This window comes from Panthera tigris, chromosome A3, assembly GCF_018350195.1.
Source record: "Panthera tigris isolate Pti1 chromosome A3, P.tigris_Pti1_mat1.1, whole genome shotgun sequence".
NCBI classification, from domain to species: Eukaryota; Metazoa; Chordata; class Mammalia; order Carnivora; family Felidae; genus Panthera; species Panthera tigris.
The window spans coordinates 27,534,498-27,559,307 of record NC_056662.1 but is presented as its reverse complement, the minus strand read 5'-3'; the positions used below and the strand labels follow the sequence as shown (position 1 = coordinate 27,559,307).

Genomic DNA, 24,810 nt, shown 5'->3' with positions numbered 1-24,810 from the left:
TGCTAGATGGAAGGGGTACGCAAAGAGTGCTGTTGAAGTGCAGAGGAAGGGCGTCGACCATTAGAATTTTTCTGTAAATCCATGTTTGGTTCTGCATTTCTTTTTTTCTTTTTTTTAATGTTTATTTTTGAGGTGGGGGGCAGAGAGGAGGGAGACGCAGAATTAGAAGCAGGCTCCAGGCTCTGAGCTGCCAGCACAGAGCCCAACATGGGGTTAGATCATGACCTGAACAGAAGTTGGGTGCTTAACCAACTGAGCCACCCAGGCGCCCTGGTTCTGCATTTCTTAATTGGCAAAAAGCGTCTCGTGAATTGGAATTCTAAATGGTCTGAAATTGAGAACGTAAATGTGCTTGCCATTGCATGTAATAATGCTGAACATTTTCTTTGTCTGTATCCCCCCCCCGCCAGTTACTTTTGTAAAATACGTAGTATTAATTAGTTTTCTAATCTTATATATGTATTTAGTATAGAGCAGGGATTGCTAACTCAAATACCTACAGGAATCAGACCAGTAAGATAAATGAATAGAGTTGTCCAGGTTTACCTGTGGCATCTCCAATGGTTGGGTTTAGATCGATCCCATTGTTGCATAACATAGCTGAGGCAAGTGATTTTTTTTTTTTTAATTTTTAAAAATTTTTAAAAATTAAAAAAAAATTTAATTTTATTTATTTATTTTTATTTTTTATTTTTTTGAGAGAGAGAGACAAACTGAAGCAGGCTCCAGGCTCTGAGTTGTCAGCACAGAGCCTGACGCGGGACTTGAACCCACTAACCGTGAGATCACGACCTAAGCCGAAGTCAGCCGCTTAACCGACTGAGCCACCCAAGCGTCCCTAGCCAAGTGATTTTATCAGCGCGAGAATACAGGATTATTGTTATCAGACAGATCTACCTACCTTTTCATCTTCCTTCTTTTGAGAAATTGAAGGTTAATTTGTGTGTGTGTGTGTGTGTGTGTGTGTGTGTGTGTGTGTGTGTGTTGGCAGCTAAGTCACACTTAAGTATTTATAATGAAAAATTTTAACACATAATTAAACTCGATAGCTAATTGCTTTTTTAAAACACTGTGTGAAAAACTTGTACATGAATGTTCATAGCAGCATTGTTCATAGTGGCCGAAAAGAGGAAACAACCCAAATGTCTGTTAGCTGATAAATGGATAAACAAAATGTAGTGCTTCCATACGGTGGATTTAGCCATAAAAAGTAATAAATTACTATGACAGAAACTACAACATGGATGAACCTTGGAAACATACTAAATGAAAGAAGCCAGACACATAAGATCACATTATAGGATTGATTCCATTTATATGAATTGTCCAGGATAGGCAAATCCATAGAGATAGAAAACAGATTAGTTGGGAGGTGGGCATCAGGAATGACTGCTATGGGGTATTGGGTTTCTTTTTGATGTGATAGAAATGTTCTGCAATCAGATAGTAGTGATAGTTGCACATTGTGAATTTACTAAAAACCACTGAATTGTGCACTTTAAAATGGTGACCTTTGTCACGTGGATTTTATATCAGTTTTTAAAATTGGGGGAAAAAATACTGTGTGAGCCAAATGGGACATCGTTTGCTATAGAACAGAATGAGTAGGCTGTGAATCTAGACAATAAATCCCCATCTCTTTGTGACTTTATAGAGATTATTCTGACTTGCCTTCTGTAAAATGGGGAAGATATTACCTAGGTCTTGAACTTGTTAGGTTTAAAAGTGACAAATATAAATTCTAAGAAATAGCATTCACATATCTTGAGAGTTGGAAGCCAGCCAGTGTTCTTCCTTACATTCTGCACCTTCCTTCCTGAAATTAGGTAAGTTAAATGATAGATCCAAGGTCATATTTAGTCTTAGTGGTTCCAGTGTTCTCGCTCTTTCTGTAACCTCATGGTGCCTTGTAAATCCAAAGTTCGGGTCTTTCAGTAATAACTATTTCCATGGCTCTATCACAGATTGTCAGGCACTGTGCTCATCACATGGGTAACACACAGCCTCATAAAAGCTTGTGGTTCCAAAGAAACATCTCTCACACATGTTGACTGGTTTCATATCTCATTGGGAAATAATAGTATTCCTATTTTACCTTTGGTGTTGGTGATGGATGTGATTTCTGTAAGACTAAAGAGCGTCTTTAAAATTCGCTGTAGCGGTGCCTGGGTCGCTCAGTCGGTTAAGTATCCGGCTCTTTTCTTCGGCTCAAGTCATGATGTTCGTGGGATCAAGCCCCATGGCAGGCTGTGTGCCGACAGCTTTGGGCCTGCTTGGGATATATATACTCTCTCTCTCTCTCTCTCTCTCTCTCTCTCTCTCTCTCTCTTTCTCTTTCTTTCTCTGCCCCTCCCCCACTCACATGCTCTCTCTTCCTCTCTCTCAAAATAAATAAACAAACATTTAAAAAATAAAATTAGCTGTAGATCAAATACTCATCATATTTGATGAGCCAAACTTCTTTCCTCGATTTTGAGCATGAACAGGTCCGTACGCAAGCAAAGTTGATTTTTGACAAAATATTGTTTGTTACTGTCCTAATATTCAGTCTGCCAAACATGTATGGAATACATTACCATGCTAGGCATTTTGATAAATATAAGGCGTATACCAAGAGAAATAAATTATGGTCTAGGTTCTTGGTTTTATAATTTGTTGAGGAGAGGGAATTGCATAAACAAAACATGTGATAATGTAATGAGTATATGGGGGTGCTTTGGTCTAATAGAGGAACGTTTGGCTTGTTTGGGAGAGGCATGGAAAGGCTTCATCGTGGATATAAAACTTGGCTGATTGTTGAAGGGTGAGTAGAGTTTCTCCTAGCCGGCATTATTGGAGGTCATAAAATTACAGGCACAGAGAAGGAGGAAAAAGCATATTCAGTACGCATTTGCTTAACATTTTAAAAGTTTTTTAACTTAAAAAAAATTTTTTTTAACGTTTATTTATTATTGACAGACAGAGTCAGAGTGTGAGCAGGGGAGGGGCAGAGGGAGAGGGAGACACAGAATCTGAAGCAGGCTCCAGGCTCTGAGCTGTCAGCAGAGCCTGACGCGGGGCTCGAACTCACAAACCGTGAGATCATGACCTGAGCTGAAGTCGGCGCTCAAGTTTTTTTAACTTTTTAAAAGTGTTAGAAATGTTAAACAGTAGTAAAAAAGACATTAGAACAGAGGTTGTAAACTGATACCGGTTACAGTTACAGTACTGATTAAACAGGTTATGGAACTACTTGGGGTTTTCGTTTCTTCTTGTATTAGTTTTAGTAACTCTTTTTCCTCTAGAATTTCAAATTTACTGGCATAAAGTTGTTCATACTAATGCTATGTTAAATTTTGTTTTAGTATACAGCATATGATATTTTACCCATTAAAAATTTTTATTTTTAATATCGGTATAAGTAAAATTGGTCCCTTTTTGTGCATACAGTTTCAGTGGATTTTAACACACACAGAGATTCAGGTAACCACCATCACAACCAAGACATAGAGCAGTTCTATCACTTCTGTCATGTACCCTCAGTAGTCACTCCCAGCCACCCACCTGTATTCTCTGGCAGCCACTATTCTGTTCTCAGTCACTATAGTTTTATCTTCTCAGGAATGTTATATAAATGTATCTGTGTGGCTCAGTGGCTAAGCGTCCGACTTTGGCTCAGGTCATGATCTCATGGTTCATGAGTTCAAGCCCCGTGTTGGGCTCTGTATTAACTGCTCAGAGCCTGGAGCCTACTTCAGATTCTGTGTCTCCTTCTCCCTCTATCCCTCCCCACTCATGCTCTGTCTCTCTCTCTCTTAAAAATAAACAAACATTTGTAAAAAGTATTTTAAAAATTTAGAAAAGGAATGTTACATAAATGTAATCAAACAATGTATAATATTTTGAAACTGGATTTTTTTTGTGTTTGTTTTTTACACAACATGTTGCCTTTGAGTTTCATTGAAGTTGGATCAATGGTTCCTTTCCGTTGCTGAGTAGTAGTATTCCATCGTATGGATGGACCACAGTTTATCCATTTAGTTAACATTTTTTGCTGATTATGAATAGAGCTGCTGTAAATGTACATGTATGGGCTATTATGAACATAAGTTTTTATTTATCTAGGGTAAATATCTATGATTGGGATTGCTGGGTCATCTGAAAAATGTAATTTTAACTTGATAAGAAACTGCCAAATAGTTTTCCAGAACAACTATACCATTTTGCATTCCCATCAACATTTCTGAGAGTGGTTGTTTCACATCCTTTCTAACATCAAGTATTGTCAGTATTTAACTTAAAAAAAAATTTTTTTTTAATGTTTATTTTTGAGAGAGAGAGACACACACACACACACACACACAGAGTAATCGCAGGGGAGGGACAGAGAGAGAAGGAGACACAGAAGCCGAAGGGGGCTCCAGGCTCTGAGCTGTTAGCACAGAGCCCGATGCGAGGCTCGAACTCACAAAAGGCGAGAGAGATCATGACCTGAGCTGAAGTCAGATGCCCAACCGACTGAGCCACCCAGGCACCCCAGTATTTAACTTTTAAAAGATTTTGAAATAATTTTAGATTTACAGAAGAGTTGCCAGTTCCCCCTAGTGTTAACATTTCACACAACTGTGACACTTTATTAAAACTAAGACGTTAACAAGGGACACCTGGGTGGTTCAGTTGAGCAAGTGTCCAACTCTTGATTTTTGGCTAAGGTCATGATCTCATGATTCGTGAGATCGAGCCCTGTGTCCGGCTCCATGGTGCTTTGGGATTCTCTCTCTGCCTCTCCCTGTGCCCCTCCCTTGCTGATGTATGCATGCTCAAAACAAATAAATAAACTTAAAAAAATTAACTACAGTACAATACTACTAACTAAACGACTTTATTTGGATTTTACCAGCTATGTGCTTTTTCTGTCCAGGATCCAATCCAGAATACTACATTACATTTAGTTGTCATGTCTCCTTAGTCTTCTCCAGTCTGTGACAGTTTTTCAGTCTTTCCTTGATTTTCAAGACTGACACTTTTGGGAAAGACTGGTAAAATTGTAGAATGTCCTTCAGTCTAGGTTTGACTAATGTTTTCTCATGATTAGATTATGGTTATGAATTTTTAAGAATACCACAGAGATGGCGTGTCTTTCTTATCACATTGCATCAAGGTTATATGATGCCAACGTAACTTATCGTTAGTGATGTTTATGTCGTGTCTGCCATGTTTCTCTACTCTAGAGTTATTATTTCTCCTTCTACATACTTCTTCATTAGAAGGTCTTTTCTAAGTCCAACCCAACTTCAAGGGGAGAAACATTAAGTTCCAGTTCTTTGAGGGAATATTTGTGGACTGTGTTAAAACCACCAGAGAGATTAATGAGGAGATACTTAGAGGCTATGCAGATAATCCTGTTTCTCCTAAGAGTTTTGCTCCCCAGGTTAAGCATCTGTCAGTGGATCTTGGCCGCAGTAATTTACTGTTGCTGGTCCTAATGGTGATTTTCTGTTTCTTCCTGAATGTATATGTAAGTTGGAATTCTTATGTAGGGAAGATTTTCAAAATTTATGTAATTATTTATATAGGGCGGACTCATGGATATTTATTTTACTCTTTAGGGTTATGATCGAATTCCATCGTTCTATCATTCAAGCTTTGGCAATGATGCTCTTTCACATTGGTTTTCATGTCCCTTCGACTACAAGATTTGCCAGGCTATCTTGTATTTTTCCTGCCCCATTCTTGAATCAGCCATTTCTCCAAGGAGCTGTCATTTCTTTTATTGGAGAAAATTATTGAGAAACCCAAGATTGGGCGTAGTCATCGTCATTGCTACTTGTTGACACTGCTTCTAGGTGCTGTCAGTGGACAGAGCTAGGAATTTGCATTCAATAATATTCACTCTTTTGTGGTGTGCAGTTCAGTGGGTTTTGACAATGCTTAGAGCAATAAATCCGCCTCTACAGTATGAAAAAGAACAATTTTGTTGCTTGGGGCAATCACTCCTCTGTTCTCTGTCTTTATGGCTTGCCTTTTCTAGAATGCCCTACAAATGGAAATATATATTATGTAGCTTTTTGGATATGGCTTCTTCACTTAGAAACATATATTTAAAATTCATCCATGTTGCTTAAATCGTAGTTTGTTTTCCACTGTGTGCTTGTACCACCATTCGTTTATCCATTCACCTGTTAGACATCTTGGTTGTTTCAATTTTTTCGCAATTATGAATAAAGCTTCTATCAGCTTTTCACCTGTAGGTTTTTGTGCGAACATTGGTTTTCACTTGAATAAAATACCTAAGAGTGGGAATACCTAAGAGAATGTATGGTAAGTGTTTAATTTTATAAGAAACAACCAAACTGTTTTCCCAAATGGCTATATAGTGTGTTGTGTTCCCATCAGGAATGAATTAGTTTCTGTTATTCTGCATCCTCACCAGCTTTTGGTATTCTCAGTTTTTTATTTGAGCCATTTTAGTAGGTCTGTAGTGTATTTAATTTTTACTTTAATTTGACTTTCCCTAATGACTAACAATATTGTGTATCTTTTCATATGCTTATCCGTAGATCTTCTTTTGCAAAATGTCTGTTCAGATCTTTTGCCTGTTTGTTAATTGGGTTGTTCTCTTATTGTTGAATTCTTTATATATTATGCATATAAGTCCTTTATCATATATGTGATTTGCAAATGTATTTTCCCCATCTGGCTTATTTTTCCATTAACAGTGCTTCTCACAGAGGAGAAATACTTTAATGTTAATAAAGTCCAGTTTAACAATTTTTATCTTTATGGGTTGTGTTTTGCTGTTACGTTTTAAGACCTCTGCCTAATCCTAATTCCTGGCCACTGGATCACAATATTTTCTTCTAAAGTTTTGAAAATGTTTAATTTTGTATTTAGATCCACCATCTATTATGAATTATTTTTAATGTTTATTTTTGAGAGAGCGAGCAAGTGCCCACAAACAGGGGAGGGGCAGGGAGGGAGGGAGACAGAGGATCTGAAGCAGGCTCTGCGTTATCATCACGAAGCCCTACCTGGAGCTCACCTGAGCCCAAGTCGGATGCTCAACCGACTGAACCACTCAGGTGCCTCTATTATGAATTGTTTTTTGTATAAGGTATGTGAGGTTTAGAGTCAAGTTCATGATTTTGCATATGGATGTTAAAATGTTCTAAAACCTTTTAGAGAAAAGGTTACCCTTTTCCCATTGACCTGCTTTTGTACCATTGTCAAAAATCAATTGGCCATATTTGTAGGGATTTATTTCTGCACTTTCCATTCCGCTCCACTGTTTTATCCTTTTGTCATTACCACACTTTTAATAAGTGTAGCTTTGTAGTAAATAACTTAAATAGTGTGCTTCCTCCAGCTTTATTTTTCTTTCTCAGAACTGTTTTCGTTATTCTAGTTCATTTGGATGTGTTTTTTTATTAGTCTGACAGTCTTTATTTTTTTCTGGATAATTTATTTCATTTATATTGAATATAATTAGCCATATTTCAGTTTAACTTTTTTCTGTTTATGTTCTGGGGTTTTTCTTCTTTTTTCTCCCCCCCCCCCCCCTTTTTTTTTGGTTCTTTTTATCATTCTATTTCCCCCCACTTTCTAGTTTTGAAATACATGGTATTTTTGTTATATAAGTAGATACCATTGTAGGTATTAAACTTGGAGCCATAATTGACCAAAGTCTAATATTAATAGTCAAAGGTTGCTTGAACTTTTCCATAGTTTTTCTCTTTTTTTGCTCTTTCTCCTTCAACACAGACCTTCCAAAGGGGATGGATGGATGTGTGTGTGTGTGTGTGTGTGTGTGTGTGTGTGTGTGTGTGTATACACATTTATATATATATATATACTTATATATACCCATTTTTTTTTTTTTTTTTAATGTTTAATTTTGAGAGAGAGAGAGACAGAGCTTGAGTCGGGAGGGGCAGAGAGAGAGGGAGACACAGAATCCAAAGCAGGCTCCAGGCTCCAAGCTGTAAACACAGTGCCCGACGCAGGGCACAAACTCATGAACTGTGAGATCATGACCTGAGCCGAAGTTGGATGCTCAACCAACTGAGCCACGCGGACTTCCCGGGATTATTTTTTATCTTCTTTCTTTAGAGATCTTTGCTGGATGTAGAATTTTAATTTGGCAGATTTTTTTCCTTAGCACGCTGAAGGTATTAAACTGTCTTAGGCTTCATTGTTGCTTTTGGAAAATCAGCTGTTCTGCTGTTGCTTCTTTGAGTGTAATCTAACTTCTCTGTTTGCTTTTCAGATTTGTCTTTGTCTTTGCTGTTTTATTATTGTATGTTTAGTTGTGGATTTCTTTTTATTTATTGTCTGGAATTTGTTGGCTTCTGGAATGTGTTTGTGTCTGATTGCTTCTGGGAAATTTTCAGCTGTTACACCTCTTTCAAATATATATTGCCCTTGCTGTCTCCCATTTTCTCAATTTCTTCTGGTACTGATCAAAAGTATATTAAACCATTTCACAGTATTATTCCTTTCTTCCTTTTCCATAGTTTTGACTTTTCTGCTATATTTTGGATAATTACTGGCCTATTTTCCAATTTCTTAGTTTTGTCTTCAACTTTGTTGAATTTACTCTTAAATCAATTCACTTGTTATTTTTTATTTCTTCCTAAACATTCTATTTTGTTCTTTTCACTTTTTGAAATCTGTTACTTTCTAGAGTATCCTGTTCCCTGCTAGTATTCTGAAGCTTATCTCATATTTCTATAAGCATAATCATGTTTTTTTTAATTTTTAAAAAACTTTTTTTAATGTTTATTTTTGAGAGAGAGAACACACAAGCAAGATGGAGGCAGAGAATCTGACGCAAGCTTTGTGTGTTCAGTGCAAAGCCTGATGTGGGGCTCAAACTCATCATCAAACCGTGAGATCATCAACGTGGTTGGTTTGAGTTTGATAAGATCAGAAGTCTGTATGTCTTTTCTCGGTTTTTTTCTGCCAGGTCTTACCCTTGTAGTCTTTTCTGTCAATACCTGGTTATCTTTGAGTACAGGCTGTGTGTTCTATTTGAAAAATTATTTGTAGGAATCATTCGAGGTCTATAATAGCAAGGTGCTTTTTCCCCCCCCACAGAGAGCTTGTTCATATCAGGTATCTGGACATTACAGGTCCAGGAACCACCTGAAAACAATTTTTTTAATCTGATATTCCCTCCATAGAGTTGTATTTCTTTCCTGGATCTTCCACTTCTCATTCACTCTCACCCTAAAGTTTTAATCCTCTGAAGTCAGCTTATTATGAAAGTCTCCTATTAGACTTCTACCCTTTGAGGGCCCTGTGCTCTGGTTCCTGTCAGAACAAAATTCTAATTTTCAGGGATCAACAAAGACCCTTTGGGCTTGCTTGCTTCTCTGGGTTCTCATTTTCTCTTTACTATAGGCTATAATTGTTTATCTGTTTTATTTAAGAGAGAGAAAACAAGAATGTGTATATATGTGTGTGTGTGTGAGAGAGAGTGTGTTTTGTGTGTGTGTTTAATCCGTTCTTTTTAGCTGTTCTCAGTGGAAAGATTGACCCAAATAACCTAGCCCACCATTACTGAAGACAGGGAAATTACCTGCAAAAATCTGGGTTTCTTACTTTGAGAAGCTCCAATTACACTTTCGTGGATCTACACCCGCTAGCTCTTTATTTGTCCTTTCTAGGCATTTTGCTTTGTGACCTCTGTAGTAGAACTTATTTGTATGAGTGGAGAAAGGAAGAGAATGAGATCTGAACTGCAGTGGTTATGAGTTAATAATTTTTTGTTAAGGCACACATAGTCGAGTAGAGTGTTCTCTAGTGTTCTTCAAACCAGATATAAAAGGATTGCTGAGGGGTGCCTGGGTGGCTCAGTCAGTTGAGCATCCAACTCTTGATTTTGGCTCAGATCACTATCCCAGGGTCATGGAATCCAGCCCTGCGTTGGGCTGTGTTGGGCTCTGCACTGAGTGTGGAGCTTGCTTAAGATTCGTTTTCTCTCTCTCTCTCTCTCTTTCTTTCTTTCTTTCTCTCTCTCTCTCTCTCTCTCTGCCCTTCCCCCACTCGCCCTCCCGCCCCCACCCCCACCCCCAGAATAAATTAAAAAAAAAAAAAGGAATGCTGATCTGGTGTGCTGCTTATAGGGAATGACAAGGTATGCCAGCCTTTGGTAATTTTAGGGTATAACGTTACAGGTCTTTAAAATTCTTAACTTGTTTAAAGTCTTGTGCTTTTCAATTTCTTGTTTTACTGTTTTTCATCTGAGTAATTTCTGTGCATCCTTCAAAACTAAGCTTAGATGTTATTTTTTCCCTGGCAGCTTTCCCCAGACTTTGAGGTACTCCATAAATATTTGTTGAATGAATGACACTGGGTTGGTGGGTGACTTAAATTCCCTTCAATTCCTGCAGAGCATCTTAGACTTCACTCTTTCAAGCACTAATCGCTTGAGAGTGTGATGGTCTGTTTTCTTTGTCAAGGGCAGAGATAGTTTCTCTTTATTCTCCAAGGCCTAGAGAAATAATCCCTTCCCAGCAATAGGCACACATTTCCTGATACATAATAATTGTTTAATAAATGCTTGCTGAGTGGACATTCTGCTCTTGATTTGAAAGGAAGAGAGAATGGGAAATTAAGGGGAACTATGGACATATGAAACAAGTAATTCCGATTGTGTTAACTCCTGCTTTTTTGTGTTCATTTCATAGCCACTTTGAAAGGGGAAAAGGCAAATTTCTATGACTGTTTGTCTTTGCTTCTGCAAGTCACAAGTATCTAGTTGTGTTCTCCCTGAGTTTGTTCCACAAATCATCTCTTTGCAGTGTATGCTGCCTGATTGCTAGGAAGAAGAGTTGATTCTCTGCAGCAGTGCTGAAAAGGTGTTGTTTTCCTTATACAACTGCTTTTCTTCTGAACAAGCATTCTTAAATCATGCAGTCAGTGCAATGTAAGCACATTCCTCATTTTTTACCATAGAAATCTTTGCCGTCTAGATGATTATGAGATATTACTCATTCACTATGGCTTATCTAGGGTTGGGAGGGTTTATTTTGTTTTGTTTTTAAGATGGAGACCCTCATAAACATTAGGGTTAAAAGAACTAGTAAAACTGTATTGAAGTTTGAAAATGGACTTAACTTTTTAAATTTAAGGTTCCAGAATAATCTTTTCCAGTTCTGCTGGGAAATTTATTTATAAAAATACATTGGTACGATGATTAATCAGACATGCAGTTTTCTGGTTTGGGATCATTTACTAAGCCTCCAGTTTTCTTTTTAGTTGCCAGATTGAAAAACAGAAATCACATGGAGTAGAAGAGATTAGAGGGAGAGATTGAGGAAGGCGAGAAGAGTTTTTAATAGAAATTAATTAGTTCTATATTCCATTTATGCTGATAAACCTATGATTTTGGCAGTACATGTTTTAGCCTCATAGTTAGATGGAGTTTTCATTTACTGGCATTTTATTAAAGAATAGGTCAAACAGAGCCATATAACTGGCTTTGGTTGTAGGTGTGGTCTGACTTTAATAGAGAAAATTTTACCAACAAGATAATTTTTCAGTTGATTAATTGGCTTCTGTTAGGCTAAGCATGAACAAACAAAACATAGCCATGTATTCAGAGTCATTCTGAAGGCTTTTTAGGCCTATGAAATTGTTATCAGCTAAAATTACACCTCCTTTTATGCAATCATACGAGACAGTAAGGATGAAGTTAGGTCATTTAAAATGGAATTATTAAGAAAGTTAATACTTTTTCTTCAAGTCAGATTTTCTTAGGATATGCTTGTATTACGAACACTAGGTAGGACGATTGATCATCAGGATATCTAGGACTCAGGTACTTTCACCAACTTCTAAAAAAGCTGTTGTAAAAATTGCTAACATCAAGTTTCTCCAATATTCTCTTAATTTTAACTGTGGCCCTGTTATGAACAGAGGAAACTATAATACTGGGAGAGAGAGAACGTGCATGCAAAGGGAACAGCAACTCAGGAACCCTTGAGTTGTTCTCCCGATTCTCCTAGCTTTGTACCAGATTGCCAGAATAGGGCTACCCTACCTTTTGGAGGCAAATTTCATTTTCATTACATTTCATTTTTTGAAAAGAAACAGCCTTGATTTGGTCAACATATAATAGTTCATGAACACCCTACAAAATGTAGAGCCTTGAACTGGCTACTGTAAAGTCAAAAGATAAATCAGACATGCATCTGGACTTCAGAGAGCTAAGTGTCTAATAAGCAAGTTAAGGTTTTTTTGTTTGTTTGTAATGTTTGTTTATTTTTGAAAGAGAGAGAGCTCAAGTGAGGTAGGAGCAGAGAGAGAGGGAGACACAGAATCTGAAGCAGGCTTCAGTCTCTGAGCTGTCAGCACAGAGCCCGACATGGGGCTCAAACCCACAAACTCTGAGATCATGACCTGAGCCAAAGTCAGATGCTTAAACGACTGAGCCACCCAGGTGCCCCAAGGAAGTTAAGGTTTGAAGACTATTGTATATGAGATACAAAGTGACCAGTTCTATGGGAATGCAAACACTTGAACCTTGCAGGTCGGCCACCTTCGCTTTGAATCCCAACTCTCTCCTGGATATTTATGGCCAAGCTACTAAACTTACTTAGGCTGTTTTCCTATCTGTAGATTAGGGAGAGAAATGGCTGCCTCATAGAATTGCTGTGAGGGTTACATATTTAAAGCTGAGAGGCTCTTTTAGCTCCAGACTTGGAATATCTAATTGCTTGTTCAGCATCCTTTTTAATGTCTCCTCCATTTTAACCTTAAGTCCAAAACCTGATGAATGAGCTCTCTTCCAGAATGTTTTCTGTCTCCATAAATGGTATCAACAGAAATCTAAAAGTCACCTCCCACTTTTTACCCCATTATCTAGACGACCCTGAACTATTGATTTTACACCACAAATTTTGTTCCTCGAATTTGTGCACTTATCTCCATTGCTGCCACAATTGGGCAAGCTTTCGTCATTGCTCCTGCATAAGTCACTGTTAACAGTCTTCTTTCTCCCTAAATCTGTTCCTCTGCTTGTCCCACATCCAGCCAGAGTGAACTCTTCAAAATGTACACATGGGTCACTTTTCTGCTTAAAACTCAACAGTGAGGGGTGTGTGGGTGGCTTGGTCAGTTAAATGTCTGACTCTTGATCTCAGCTTGGGTCTTGATCTTAGGGTCCTGAGTTCAGGCCCTGCATTGGGCGTGAATGTAACCTACTTAAAAAACAACTCCTCAATGAGTTTCCATTATCCTTAGTTTGCAGATAAAATCTTAAAGGCATTTTTGTCTCACCCTTGTTCTTCCTTGCTTGCTATTCTATTTCCAAGGACTAGCAGGATGTTTTTTCATAGTTGATGCTCATATACTTAAGGGATGGACAAAGGAAGGAATGTATGAAAGAACCAATCAGTAATTGAGAAAATTAGGCTGTCCCTTTATTTCTTTCTTGTTAGGCTGTATATGAACATACATACATATTTACAGAGGTTGCAAGTGAAATACTATTTCTAAATAAAATGTTTATCTTTAATGAGTTCTCTTTCCTATCTTTTCACTTCCCCTCTTTATCCCCAGCCTGTCACTGATCTTCTGTCCCTCTTTGTGCCATTTTATTTATCTGAGGTTGCTGAGGTACAGTTCAAGGACTCTCTCTTTTCTTCTCCCTATATAGTTCATGAAAGCCAACCATTTGAAATTCCTGTGAATGACTGTCTTACTATAAACAGATTATTTGGTATGCATGATAGTAAAGTGAAGCACGTCTTCCCGGTGTTGCAAAACTGCAAGCAGTTCCTCCCACTGGAGAATCAAGTCCGCCGTTTCATTAATTAGGTCCCAGCTGATGAGGCACAAAGCTGCAAGGGTCAAACAAGTACTTGAGAATCTCAGGAGTTTCATTAGTGAGTAGTCTTGCTCTCCTCTTCACAGAGAATGCCAAGGCCTTAAGAAAGCAGAGGAAGACTGGGTGATAAGACTGATAGATACATGGACTAGTAAATGGGAACTGGGGAATGTTTTCCACGTGACTCAGGTGATTTCCCAGAGAAAAAAATGAGGTCTCATTTTGTAATGTCATGTCCACCCATGATTGGCCCTCTGAGGCTGGGAGTTAACTATAGCTCCTGCAATTCTTGTATTTTTTTTTTTTAAGAAAACATGGTTAAATTGGTAAATTTTATGTTATGTGTATTTTACCAGTTTTTATAAATCACGTTATTTCAACAAAAAACAAAAGTGGTACAAAGAACATCTGTATCCCCTTTACTCAGATTTACCTATTGTAATATTTTTTTACCCCATTTGCTTTATTATGTGACTGTACTCTTGTGCACATGTAATTTACCATCTAAATGTTTTTATCATTTGATTTCATAGTATTTTTTTTTATACCATTTCTCCCGCTCCAGTACAGGATACAGTCTAGGGGTAGGACATTGTATATAGTCATGTCTCTTTAGCCTTCTTTTTTTTCTTTTATAGTATTGACATTTTTGAGGATATAGTGTATCCCCCCTTTTTTTTTTAAATTTTTTAAATATTTATTTTTGAGAAAGAGACAGAGCGCAAGCAGGGGTGGGGCAGAGAGAGAGGGAGACACAGAATCCGAAGCAGGCTCCAGGTTCTGAGCTGTCAGTACAGAGCCTGACATGGGGCTCAAACTCAAGAACCCATCTCATGAGCTGTGAGATCATGACCTGAGCTGAGCTGAAGTAAGGTGCTTAACCCACTGAGCCACCCAAGTGTCCCTCCCCCCACCTTTGTAAAGTAGGTTTCACGTCCAGCATGGGGCTTGAACGCATGACCCTGAAATCAAGAGTCTGACCCTTTACCAACTGAGCCATCCAGGTGCCCCATTCCCTCACTGCTCCTTTTTAATAGAAGCTTCCTCATTTTCGGTTTGTCCAGTGTTTCCTTGTAGTTAAGTTGAGGTTACACAACCTTAGCCAGAAACCTACATAAGTGATACGTTCTCAGGTTATAAAATCTGGAGACTCAATACATTTTTTTTTAATTTTTTTTTTTTAATGTTTATTTATTTTTGAGACAGAGACAGAGCATGAACGGGGGAGGGCAGAGAGAGAGGGAGACACAGAATCGGAAGCAGGCTCCAGGCTCTGAGCCATTAGCCCAGAGCCTGATGCGGGGCTCGAACTCACGGACCACGAGATCGTGACCTGAGCTGAAGCCGGACGCTTAACCGACTGAGCCACCCAGGCGCCCCAATACATTTTTAATTAAATGCAGAGTAAAGGGGATCAACAAATGCTGTAGGATTCTCTGAAAAGATAAATAGATTCAAATGGTCAGGGGAAGACATCACAGTTTACCTATTCTCTAGACTTAGTTTACTGATTTGGTAGAAAGCGTGTTTCTAAAAGTTTACCACTTTTCCCTTTATGTCAAATTTTGCATTAGTTCAGGTAACATATATTACTGTCTTCTACCAGTTTCTATTAAGTTTCCTCCTGTATTAAATAAATCAGGAGGAAATTATTTGTTTTTAAATTTAATGAAATCAAGTATGACTTTCAAATGGCACAATTTGAGGGATTAAGGATCTACTGATTATTATGCAAGGTTCCTGAATGGTTTGGATTGTTACAAAAAGACATTGAACTTTGATGTATGTCTTTATTCCCTTCCTGGTTTCATAACCATTGGAGTCAGGCTAACAGTTGGTACTCCCGGCTTTGCCACTGTTCTATCTAGTCTTTTAGCACTCCTACTTGAGCTATGGAAAGCTACTCTTGCCAATGATTTCTGTGGAATGTATAAATGGTAGTAATGTTGATAGGTCTGTCCTCAGTGCCATTTTTCCCTTCCAGGCTGTCTTATAAAGAGCATCCAAACTTTAGATGATGCAGAATAGAATTAGGGCCAGCATGGTTTTAAGTATGTTTCTTGTTTTTTGTTTTTGTTTTCTTTCTCTTTTTTTCTTTTTCTTTTACTTTCCGGGTAATAGGAAACACTGTGGTTGACACAGTTGGGATCTAGTCATTGGTTAATAGGTAGAAGAGTCAGAGGTATATATTTTTTTTATTTTAGCTTGTTGTATTTTTTATTTTTCTTTTAATTGACATCCAAATTAGCATATAGTGCCACAATGATTTCAGGCGTAGTTTCCTTAGTGCCCCTTAACCATTTAGCCCATCCCCCCTCCCACAGCCCCTCCCGTAACCCTCAGTTTGTTCTCCAGATTTATGAGTCTCTTCTGTTTTGTCCCCCTCTCTTTTTCTATATTATTTTTGTTTCCCTCCCCTTATGTTCGTCTGTTTTGTCTCTTAAAGTCCTCATATGAGTGAAGTCATACGATTTTTGTCTTTCTCTGACCAATTTCACTTAGCATAATACCTATTCTCCAGTTCCATCCATGTAGTTGCAAATGGCAAGGTTTCATTCTTTTTGATGGCCGAGTAATACTCCATTGTGTGTGTGTGTGTGTGTGTGTGTGTGTGTGTGTGTGTACGTACACATACACATATATACCACATCTTCTTTATCCGTTCATCCATCGATGGACATTTGGGCTCTTTCCATATTTTGGCTATTGTTGATAGCGCTGCTATAAACATGGGGGTGCATGTGTCCCTTTGAAACAGCACACCTACATCCCATGGATAAATGCCTAGTAGTGCAATTGCTGGGTCGTAGGGTAGTTCTATTTTTAGTGTTTTGAGGAACCGCCATACTGTTTTCCAGAGTGGCTGCACCAGCTTGCATTCCCAGAGTCAGAGGTATATTTGAGGCCATTATTATAAGATGGTTTTTTTTTTCTTCACACATGCTTTTTAAAAATAATTCCTTGGACTTTATGCATTTTGTGTTTGCAGTTTGAAGAAAACAGGTCTGAAACAAGGTCATACCCCCAGCTGCTTCTGAACACATTGACTGCCAGATCTCCAAACATCAAGTCCACCTTCATTCGCCAACCTGTCTGACATGTCGGGACCCGTGCCAAGCAGGGCCAGAGTTTACACAGATGTTAATACGCACAGACCCCGAGAGTACTGGGATTATGAGTCACATGTGGTGGAGTGGGGGTAATTATTTCCTCTTACTTCACTGTCCTCACTCATAGGGTTGATTCTTGTGTACTTGTTGAGTAATTTGTGTTAGGAATCCTTCCTGACTGCATTTATAAACCTCAAGATTAAAACCTGATTTGTGTTTTCTTCAGCAGTGAAGAAGCAACGTATTGCTTTGGCAAATTAACAGTTTTGTTGGGCTTACCATTTAAAAATTACTTCTGTCTCTTATTCTTTCCTTGGACTTACATATTCTGGATAAAAGGCTGGTAACAAAGAGTTACATGTCAGCTTGTCTCACCTAAGGGCTTTGTAGTTAGGTGAGAATTAATACTTGAGAGATTTTAAAAACCATACTCTTACGTAAAGTATTTTTGAGGTCAGAGAATGTTGTCCCATGATGATACTGAAGGATGAAACAGTTCTCCAGAAAGATGTCCTCTTTCTGATAGAAACAAAATTAAACCCTTATCAGCGTTTACTGTTACCATGAAGCAAGCCATGTGTAACGTGGATTTAAGCCCCAATTCCATTTTGAACAGTTGCAGTCTACCTCCGTAGTTGTGTTTGCCCCTATTCTCTCTGCAGTCTCATTTGGATGTTTGTATCTCTTGTCCCAACATGTAGGTATTTAATTGATCAGGTCATACTAACTGTGATAAAAGCATTTTGACATCCAGTGCAAAAGAAAGCAATTTGGAAATGCATAAAGCAGTAGCTCCCACATGCTACATTTTATATCTATTCACATGTGATGTATATAACCTGTAAGTGGTTAAAGATAGTCTCCCAATATTGACACAAGGGGGTATGTAATCCTGATTGGGCCGTGATTCTTAACAGTAAATGCATTGCCTCTGCACAAGGAGTTACAGTGTGCTTCATAGATACCATCAAGAACCAGTGGTACAATATCAATAAATGTTGTTATTGATAACCTAACAATTCCTCACTTGTCACAGGCTTCAAATTCTAGGAATACTTGTGTTTTGCTAACAAAATTTGAACCACTGTCTTTGAATTGAGTGCTTTGCACTTAGTTCTGCTTAAATAACACTAAACAGCCCTTCCGAGGTTTGGCATGGCACTCTTGGCTCACATGCATTTGTTTTCTGTGTCTGCCACAGGAGAACTCCACCAGAATTAAGAGCCTCCTCCCCCAGACCTGCCTTAATACAGTGTCCGTTGTCCTTAGTACCATCTGCCTTGTCTGTTCATTTCACTTTCTTTTTGGCTGCTTGAGGACAATGGATGGCTAATTTGTTACATGTTGGATTTTCAGTGCCCCCAGCAGGAGTAAATAGAATTTTGACTTACTCTTTAAAGCAAAGTCATCTAAATTGTAATCAGAGGCAGGGATAAAATGTTGGCCTTTCCCTTATTTTTTACCTCTGATGTTGCTAGTGGTCATGGAATATGGGTAAAAATAGAGGAAGAGGCCCCTAACTATGATTCATGATCTGTAATGTGATTTGCAAACTTTTTACATGGACTGTCCTCAGAGTTTGCCTTGGAGGGCAAGTGGGAAGTCAAGCCTATATGTTTGAAAGCCACTTACCTGCAAAAAGGTCCATGAAAAATCTGCTTCTAATGTGTGGCTGAATTGAAATATTCTTACAACATGAATTGACTTCCTGCTAGGTGCCGACACCGGGCCAAGGCACGAGAGGCCAGAGGTATATAAAAATTATCCTCCAAGGGAAAGCTGTCTGTTGTTGGATATAAATACATAACAAACCCTAATATGAGGTAGCTATGTGTGGCATGCCAGTAGAAATGTAAACAGTGTGGGATTTGAAAAAATAATTGAAAGACTTAAACTTTTCTAATTCTAGGATTTAGAACACACATTTTTAATTAATGGCCCAATTTTTAAAATACAGAGAAACCAATTTGGGAATTATTGGAAATGCCTTTTATTTCTTTTACTCCTACTGGTAGTAGAGTTTTTAAAGTTAATTAGTGCCTTATAGTTTGAACTTTTAAAATCATTGTGACTTTGACTTTTTTTGTTCACAGTAATCAAGATGACTACCAACTCGTTCGAAAATTAGGCCGGGGTAAATACAGTGAAGTATTTGAAGCCATCAACATCACAAATAATGAAAAAGTTGTTGTTAAAATTCTCAAGGTGAGTATAAGAAGAAAGAGATTATAATTTCAGGAGTATTTGGGATTTAGATTTTTAAATAATAGTGATACCTTTTTTTTAAAGTAGCGTTTGAAAAGGTTTTTGTAATGCTTTAACACTTTTATACTGTATTCTCTGAAGTTGATAGACGAGGTTATCTGTTGTTGTTGTGAAAGAGGGCTCAAGTGAGCAAGAGGCAGAGAGGGAGAGAAAGAAGTGGGGCTCTCCCGAAGCGGGATTCGAACTCACTAACTGTGAGATCATGACCTGACCTGAAGTCAGGTGCTTAACCAACTGAGCCACCCAGGCGCCCAGAAGAGGTTGTCTTTATTTGACAGATCAGGAAATTGAAGCAAAAGAAGCAATTTGGCTCAAGTCATACAGCTCAGCGAGATTGTGGCAGAGGAAGGGAGTAAAGGTTCAATCTTCTCTCTCCTAGGTCTTGCCTAATACTGATTTCCTATATTTTCAGTTATATTCCATCCTTTTGTTTTCAGTAAGTTGTTACCTTTTCTGTGTGAGGCTAAGGAGTCCAAACGCAGGCCTTTAAATGGCAGGCAGTTGCCGTCTGTGCAGCTAGTGTGATGTAAGTGCCTGCGACGGGCACTGCTGTGTGTGCTCCAGCTCCGGCTGGTAATTACTTCGCAGTAGTGCAGGTCCAGTGTTGCTTGATACTCTTCTCCAAAAAGGAAATAAAAATTTGTATTTATATACGAATTCCCCTGATTTTTAAATGTTGGCTCAAGAGTTTTTAAAAACACTACAGGAGTGCCTGGGTGGCTCAGTCGGTTAAGCATCTGACTCTTGATATTGGCTCAGGTCATGATCTCTTGGTCCGTGAGGTGGAGCTGACAGCACTGAGCCTGCTCGTTATTGTCTCTCTCCGTCTCTCTCTGCCCCTCCCCCACTTGCTCTTTTCCATTCTAAAATAAATACATAAACAAATACATACATACACACACTGTGTAGGCCAGGTTTGGCCAGGGGGCTACCAACATGCAACTTGGAAGTTACTTACGACTGTACTGTGCGCTGTCATATGCCAGGAACTTAGCATATAGTTCCTTGCTATAGGAACTTTCCCATATTTGATACTGAGAAGCAAAGGTTCCCAGACTTCATCAATTTACAGCCACCCATATTGAGTCAGTAACTTTTAAGTAGTTAAGTCCAAAAAACAAAAAAATGTTTAACTTGGGTGCCATTTCAAACGTTATACACTGGGGCACCTGGATGGTTCAGTCATTTAAGTGTCCAACTCTTGATTTCGGCTCAGGTTATGGTTTCACAGTTCATGAGATCAAGCCCCAAGTTAGGCTCTGCACTGACAGCACAGAGCCTGCTTGGGATTCTCTCCCTCTCTCTCACTCGAGCACATGTGCACACCCTGGCTCGCTCGCTCTCCCTCTCTGTAAGTAAATAAATAACTTCATAAAAATTTAAAAAACGAAACTGTTAGACACAGAAATTGAAAGACAATATAATTTATTTTATGCTTATATGACCATAATTGATGAGCTTTGGGATATATACATCTGTTGATCACTGCACAGCTTCTCGAATGTTGGAATCATTTGGACACTAATAGACTCATTTCCTTTTCAACATTGGTTTTTGTGTAGTACTTACTTTTTGTCACAGGAAGGGCTGAAAACCCAGCTTTGCAAAAATACACCATCAAAAGGAATGTAGTGCAATCTAATGTTGAAACTAAGAACAACCTCAGGTTGGTAGTATACTCCTTCCCTGGCAGATTTGGATATTAATTGATATCTCCCTCAAAACTTAAAAATCTCACAGAACCCCTATAAATTTGTGGGGGATGCCTTGGCATACCTTTTGGGAACCGGAAAGTTTATCTGTCTTATATGTCACATGTAGGAACAGAACTAAGCCCGAAATTAGAACATGTGGATTCTAACCCAAACTCTAAAAGTAATTAACCTTGGTAATCCTTTTAATCTAAGATGTTTTGTTCATCTGTGCAAATGAGATAATCTTGCTTTCTCTGTCTTTCTCAGTTGTTATGGGGATCAAATAAAAAATTATATAGAGGGTACTTGGGTGGCTCAGTAGGTTAAGTGTCCAGCTCTTGGTTTTGGCTCAGGTCATGATCTCATGGTTTGTGCATTTGAGCCCCGCATTGAGCTCTGCTGACAGTGCGGAGTCTGCTTGGGATTCTCTCTTCCCCTGTCCCTCTGCCCCTCCCCCATCTCAAAAATAAATAAGTAAACTTAAAAAAAAAAATCTGTATATAGAAATATACTTCAGAGGTTGAAATTCTGTGTAAATTGTAGGATGATATGTATGTGGAGAGGGATATGGTAAAATAAAGTGAGGTGTTATCTAGTGTCATAAAAGGCACAAATAGTTGGTCTCACAGTTCAGAAGAAGCTGGTGGTTAGGGAAAGCTCCCAGGAGCTGTTTTCAGGCTCTGAATGGGGGGAGGATTTGGATAGGTATGGGTGGGAGTAGAGAAGGGAAGAATCCACAAGATAAGAAAAGAGGAAGGAATAAGTGAGAGAAATCTTTCCTGTGGAAGATGTTGAGTGACCATGCATGGAAGGTGAACTTGGAAAGGAAAGTTAATTGGTGGTCAGCTGGAAAAGATAATCTCTGCATTTCCTTCAAGTCTTAAAAGGTAGCTCAGTAGGTTGGGCTTCAGACTCTTAATTTCCGCTAAGGCCATGATCTCACGGTCTTGGGATTGAGCCCTGCCTCAGGCTCCGTGGAGCCTGCTTGGGATTCTCTCTCTCCCTTTCCCTCTCCTTCTGCCTCCTCCTCTGCTCCTGTGCGTGCTCTCGCTCTTTCTTTAACAAAAAAACAAACAAAAAAAAAGGTAACATGATTTTTCTCTCTTCTAGGTTGTTGGGAGTCATTGATGATTTTGAGTGAAGGGGGGTTTGGAAAGATTTTTTTTTTGTACTCCAGTCTTTTCCTAACTGTACTGTATATTTCACTGTAATTATATAGAAAGATGGTTGTAAATATAGATGAAGCTCGTTCATAAACTCTATTTAAAATTTTTGATCTCTCCTACCTATTTATTAAGACAAAATAGTTGCGTTGATCACATTAAATTAGAGTTTAAGTCACCCGCCTGGTCTATCACAAACCAGCCTTGTAAGTTCACAGATTTTAAGGATTCTGTAGGAAAAAAATTTCATTAACCAGTAGCCTTAGCTGTAAGTTTTAGCTATAAGCCTTAGCTATAGCTGGCAGTTGGAAAATAGTGATTTAGTGGAAAACAGGTGATAGATTGATGGGTTAGTCCCTGGAAAGTAGATCTCCCAGATACTCTAGCAGATCACAAAGATCTGATAGTGAAGCAAAAAGAGGAGACTTCTCATCAGCTTGCTTCTCAGTCAGTGTACTGAGTTCTAACAGAAGCAAGGCTAAAAGCTGTGGATTGAATTAAATGTAGACCATGGGAGTCTCTATAAGTAACAGTTTCCATATATTGTCTACTTTGCATTGGGCCCTATTCTATCTGTGATATTTACATTACAACAGTTCTACAAGGCAAGTTATAAATTCAGATACATTTGGGGTGCCTGGGTGGCTCAGTTGGTTAAGCATCCAACTTTGGCTTAGGTCGTGATCTCTAGGTTCGTGGGTTCGAGCCCCATGTGGGGCTCTGTGCTGACAGCTCGGAGCCTAGAACCAGCTTCAGATCTGTGTGTGTGTGTGTGTGTGTGTCTCTCTGCCCCTCCCCTGCTTGCACTCTGTCTCTCTCTCTCTCAAGAAGTAAATAAACATTAAAAAAAAAAAATTCAGATACATTTAAGTGCTTTTCCCAAAGCTGCATAACTACAAAGCTGGATTTTGAGGATGGTCTGTTTCCAAGACTTGCTTGTTTCTGTACCTCCTGCTTAGAACTTAAGACAAGGTTAATTTACAGTATGGTTTGGTAGTTCCTAGACCTGGATTATCAACCTAGGAAATATCTAAGAATAGCTCTCTAACTCCATTCTCAAGATTCTGATTCAGCAGATCTAAGTGGGACCTGGGAATCTGTATATTTAAGAACACAGGTAACTATTAGGGACACCTGGGTGGCTCAGTCAGTTAAACGTCTGACTCTTGATTTCGTCTCAGGTCACAATCTCCCCATTTGTGAGTTCGAGCCCCGTAATGGGCTCTGTGCTGGCAGTGTGGGGTCTCCTTGGGATTCTCTCTCCCTCTCTTTCCATCCCTCCTCTTCTTGCTCTCTTTCTCTCAAACTTAAAAAAAAAAAAAAAATCCAGGTGACTGTTGATCATGAAGTTTGGTAACCACTGATCTTGTTGATGAAGAGACAAAACATACTTAAAACAATTTCTAAGAATTCTATGCAGAATATCAATAGTCTGAGGTGACTGATGCCCTGGGAAAAACCTCATGGTCCAGTGTAGCAGATACGGGCCACGTGTGGCTTTTGAGCATTTGAAATGTGGCTAGTACAAATGGAGATATGCTGTGAGGATAAAATATAATTGATTCCAGAGGCTTAGCACAAAAAAAATATAAATTATTTATTAGAATTTTTATATTGATTTACAGGTTGAAATGATAAGATTTTGGATATATTTTGTTAAATATATTAAAATTAATGTGTTCTGTTTCTTTTTACTTTTTTAATGTGGGTACTAGAACATTTAAAATACACTTGTGGCTTGTATTGTATTCCTTTTGGACTATCACTGTTTTAGACTATTTAGAAGGAAGGCTTTGTGGAGGAAGTGCAGTTGGACCAAAGCCCACCCCAGAAAAATGAAAAGGATTTCTGTACGAGAACCGATGTAGAAATGATGGGTGAGGACAAAGGCACATGGGAGATATACTCAAGGGACTCTGCAGAGTGGTCTTTTTAAAATGGACGCAGCAGCTCATTTATAGGAATATTGGTGATAAAGCTAGGCAGATATTATGGGTTGTGTCCCAGCCATATTCTGAGATATGTGCTCTTGTCGATCATTTTTACCCATAATGAAAGGCTTACAGAACTTAGGTAATTTGCCCCTAGTCACACAGCCAGCAATGAATGTAAGATTCACGTTACGTAGTCTGATTCCAAGTCCCACATTTAACCACAAAGTTATGCTACACAAAGATGATTTGGTCATCCTTGCTGTTGGTCCTGACTTCCCCTCTGTAGGGTGGGGGAAGTCGATAGACTTAAAGGAAGGAATGGAAAGAGCCCATGTTTCATCCTAATTGTCAGAGACTTTTACAAGCTGTGTCTTAGTATTACTAATAACTTACAGTCCTAGTTTGTATAGTTTTAAAAAGTTAACATGCGGGGCGCCTGGGTGGTTCAGTTGGTTGAGCGACCGACTTCGGCTCAGGTCATGGTTTCACAGTTTGTGAGTTCGAGCCCCGCGTCGGACTCTGTGCTGACAGCTCAGAGCCTGAAACCTGTTTCAGATTCTGTGTCTCCCTCTCTCTCTGCCCCTTCCCCGCTCACACTCTGTCTCTCTCTCAAAATAAAATAAAAACATTAAAAAAAAATAAAAAGTTACCATGCTATGATTGATGACGAATTAAGTGCTAGTTCTGCAGAGGTTTGCTCTTTGGGATGAAATCTTTTTTCTTTCAACTCAACATTTGCTGAGTCCCTGCAGAATCCCTGGCACAGGGCTAGGAGAAGGGGATTCAGAGAGGAGATGGACACATACCCTTTCCTTCAAAGAGCTCATAAGT

General features: G+C 38.7%; 1 protein-coding gene across 4 annotated transcripts in view; it reads left to right on the top strand.

The window, feature by feature from the left end:
- The window catches only part of CSNK2A1 (casein kinase 2 alpha 1), a 53,223-nt gene that overhangs the window by 12,133 nt on the left and 16,280 nt on the right, over positions 1 to 24,810 (top strand). For 3 of the 4 annotated variants that reach the window (XM_042980704.1, XM_042980706.1, XM_042980705.1), the window contains exons 2-3: positions 16,803 to 17,012; positions 19,017 to 19,128. In XM_042980704.1, the coding sequence (XP_042836638.1) occupies positions 16,912 to 17,012; positions 19,017 to 19,128 (213 nt within the window). In that variant the 5' untranslated portion in view covers positions 16,803 to 16,911. Of the gene's footprint in view, positions 1 to 16,802; positions 17,013 to 19,016; positions 19,129 to 21,992; positions 22,090 to 24,810 lie in introns of those variants that run through there. The other variant, XM_042980707.1, reaches the window with a different exon arrangement.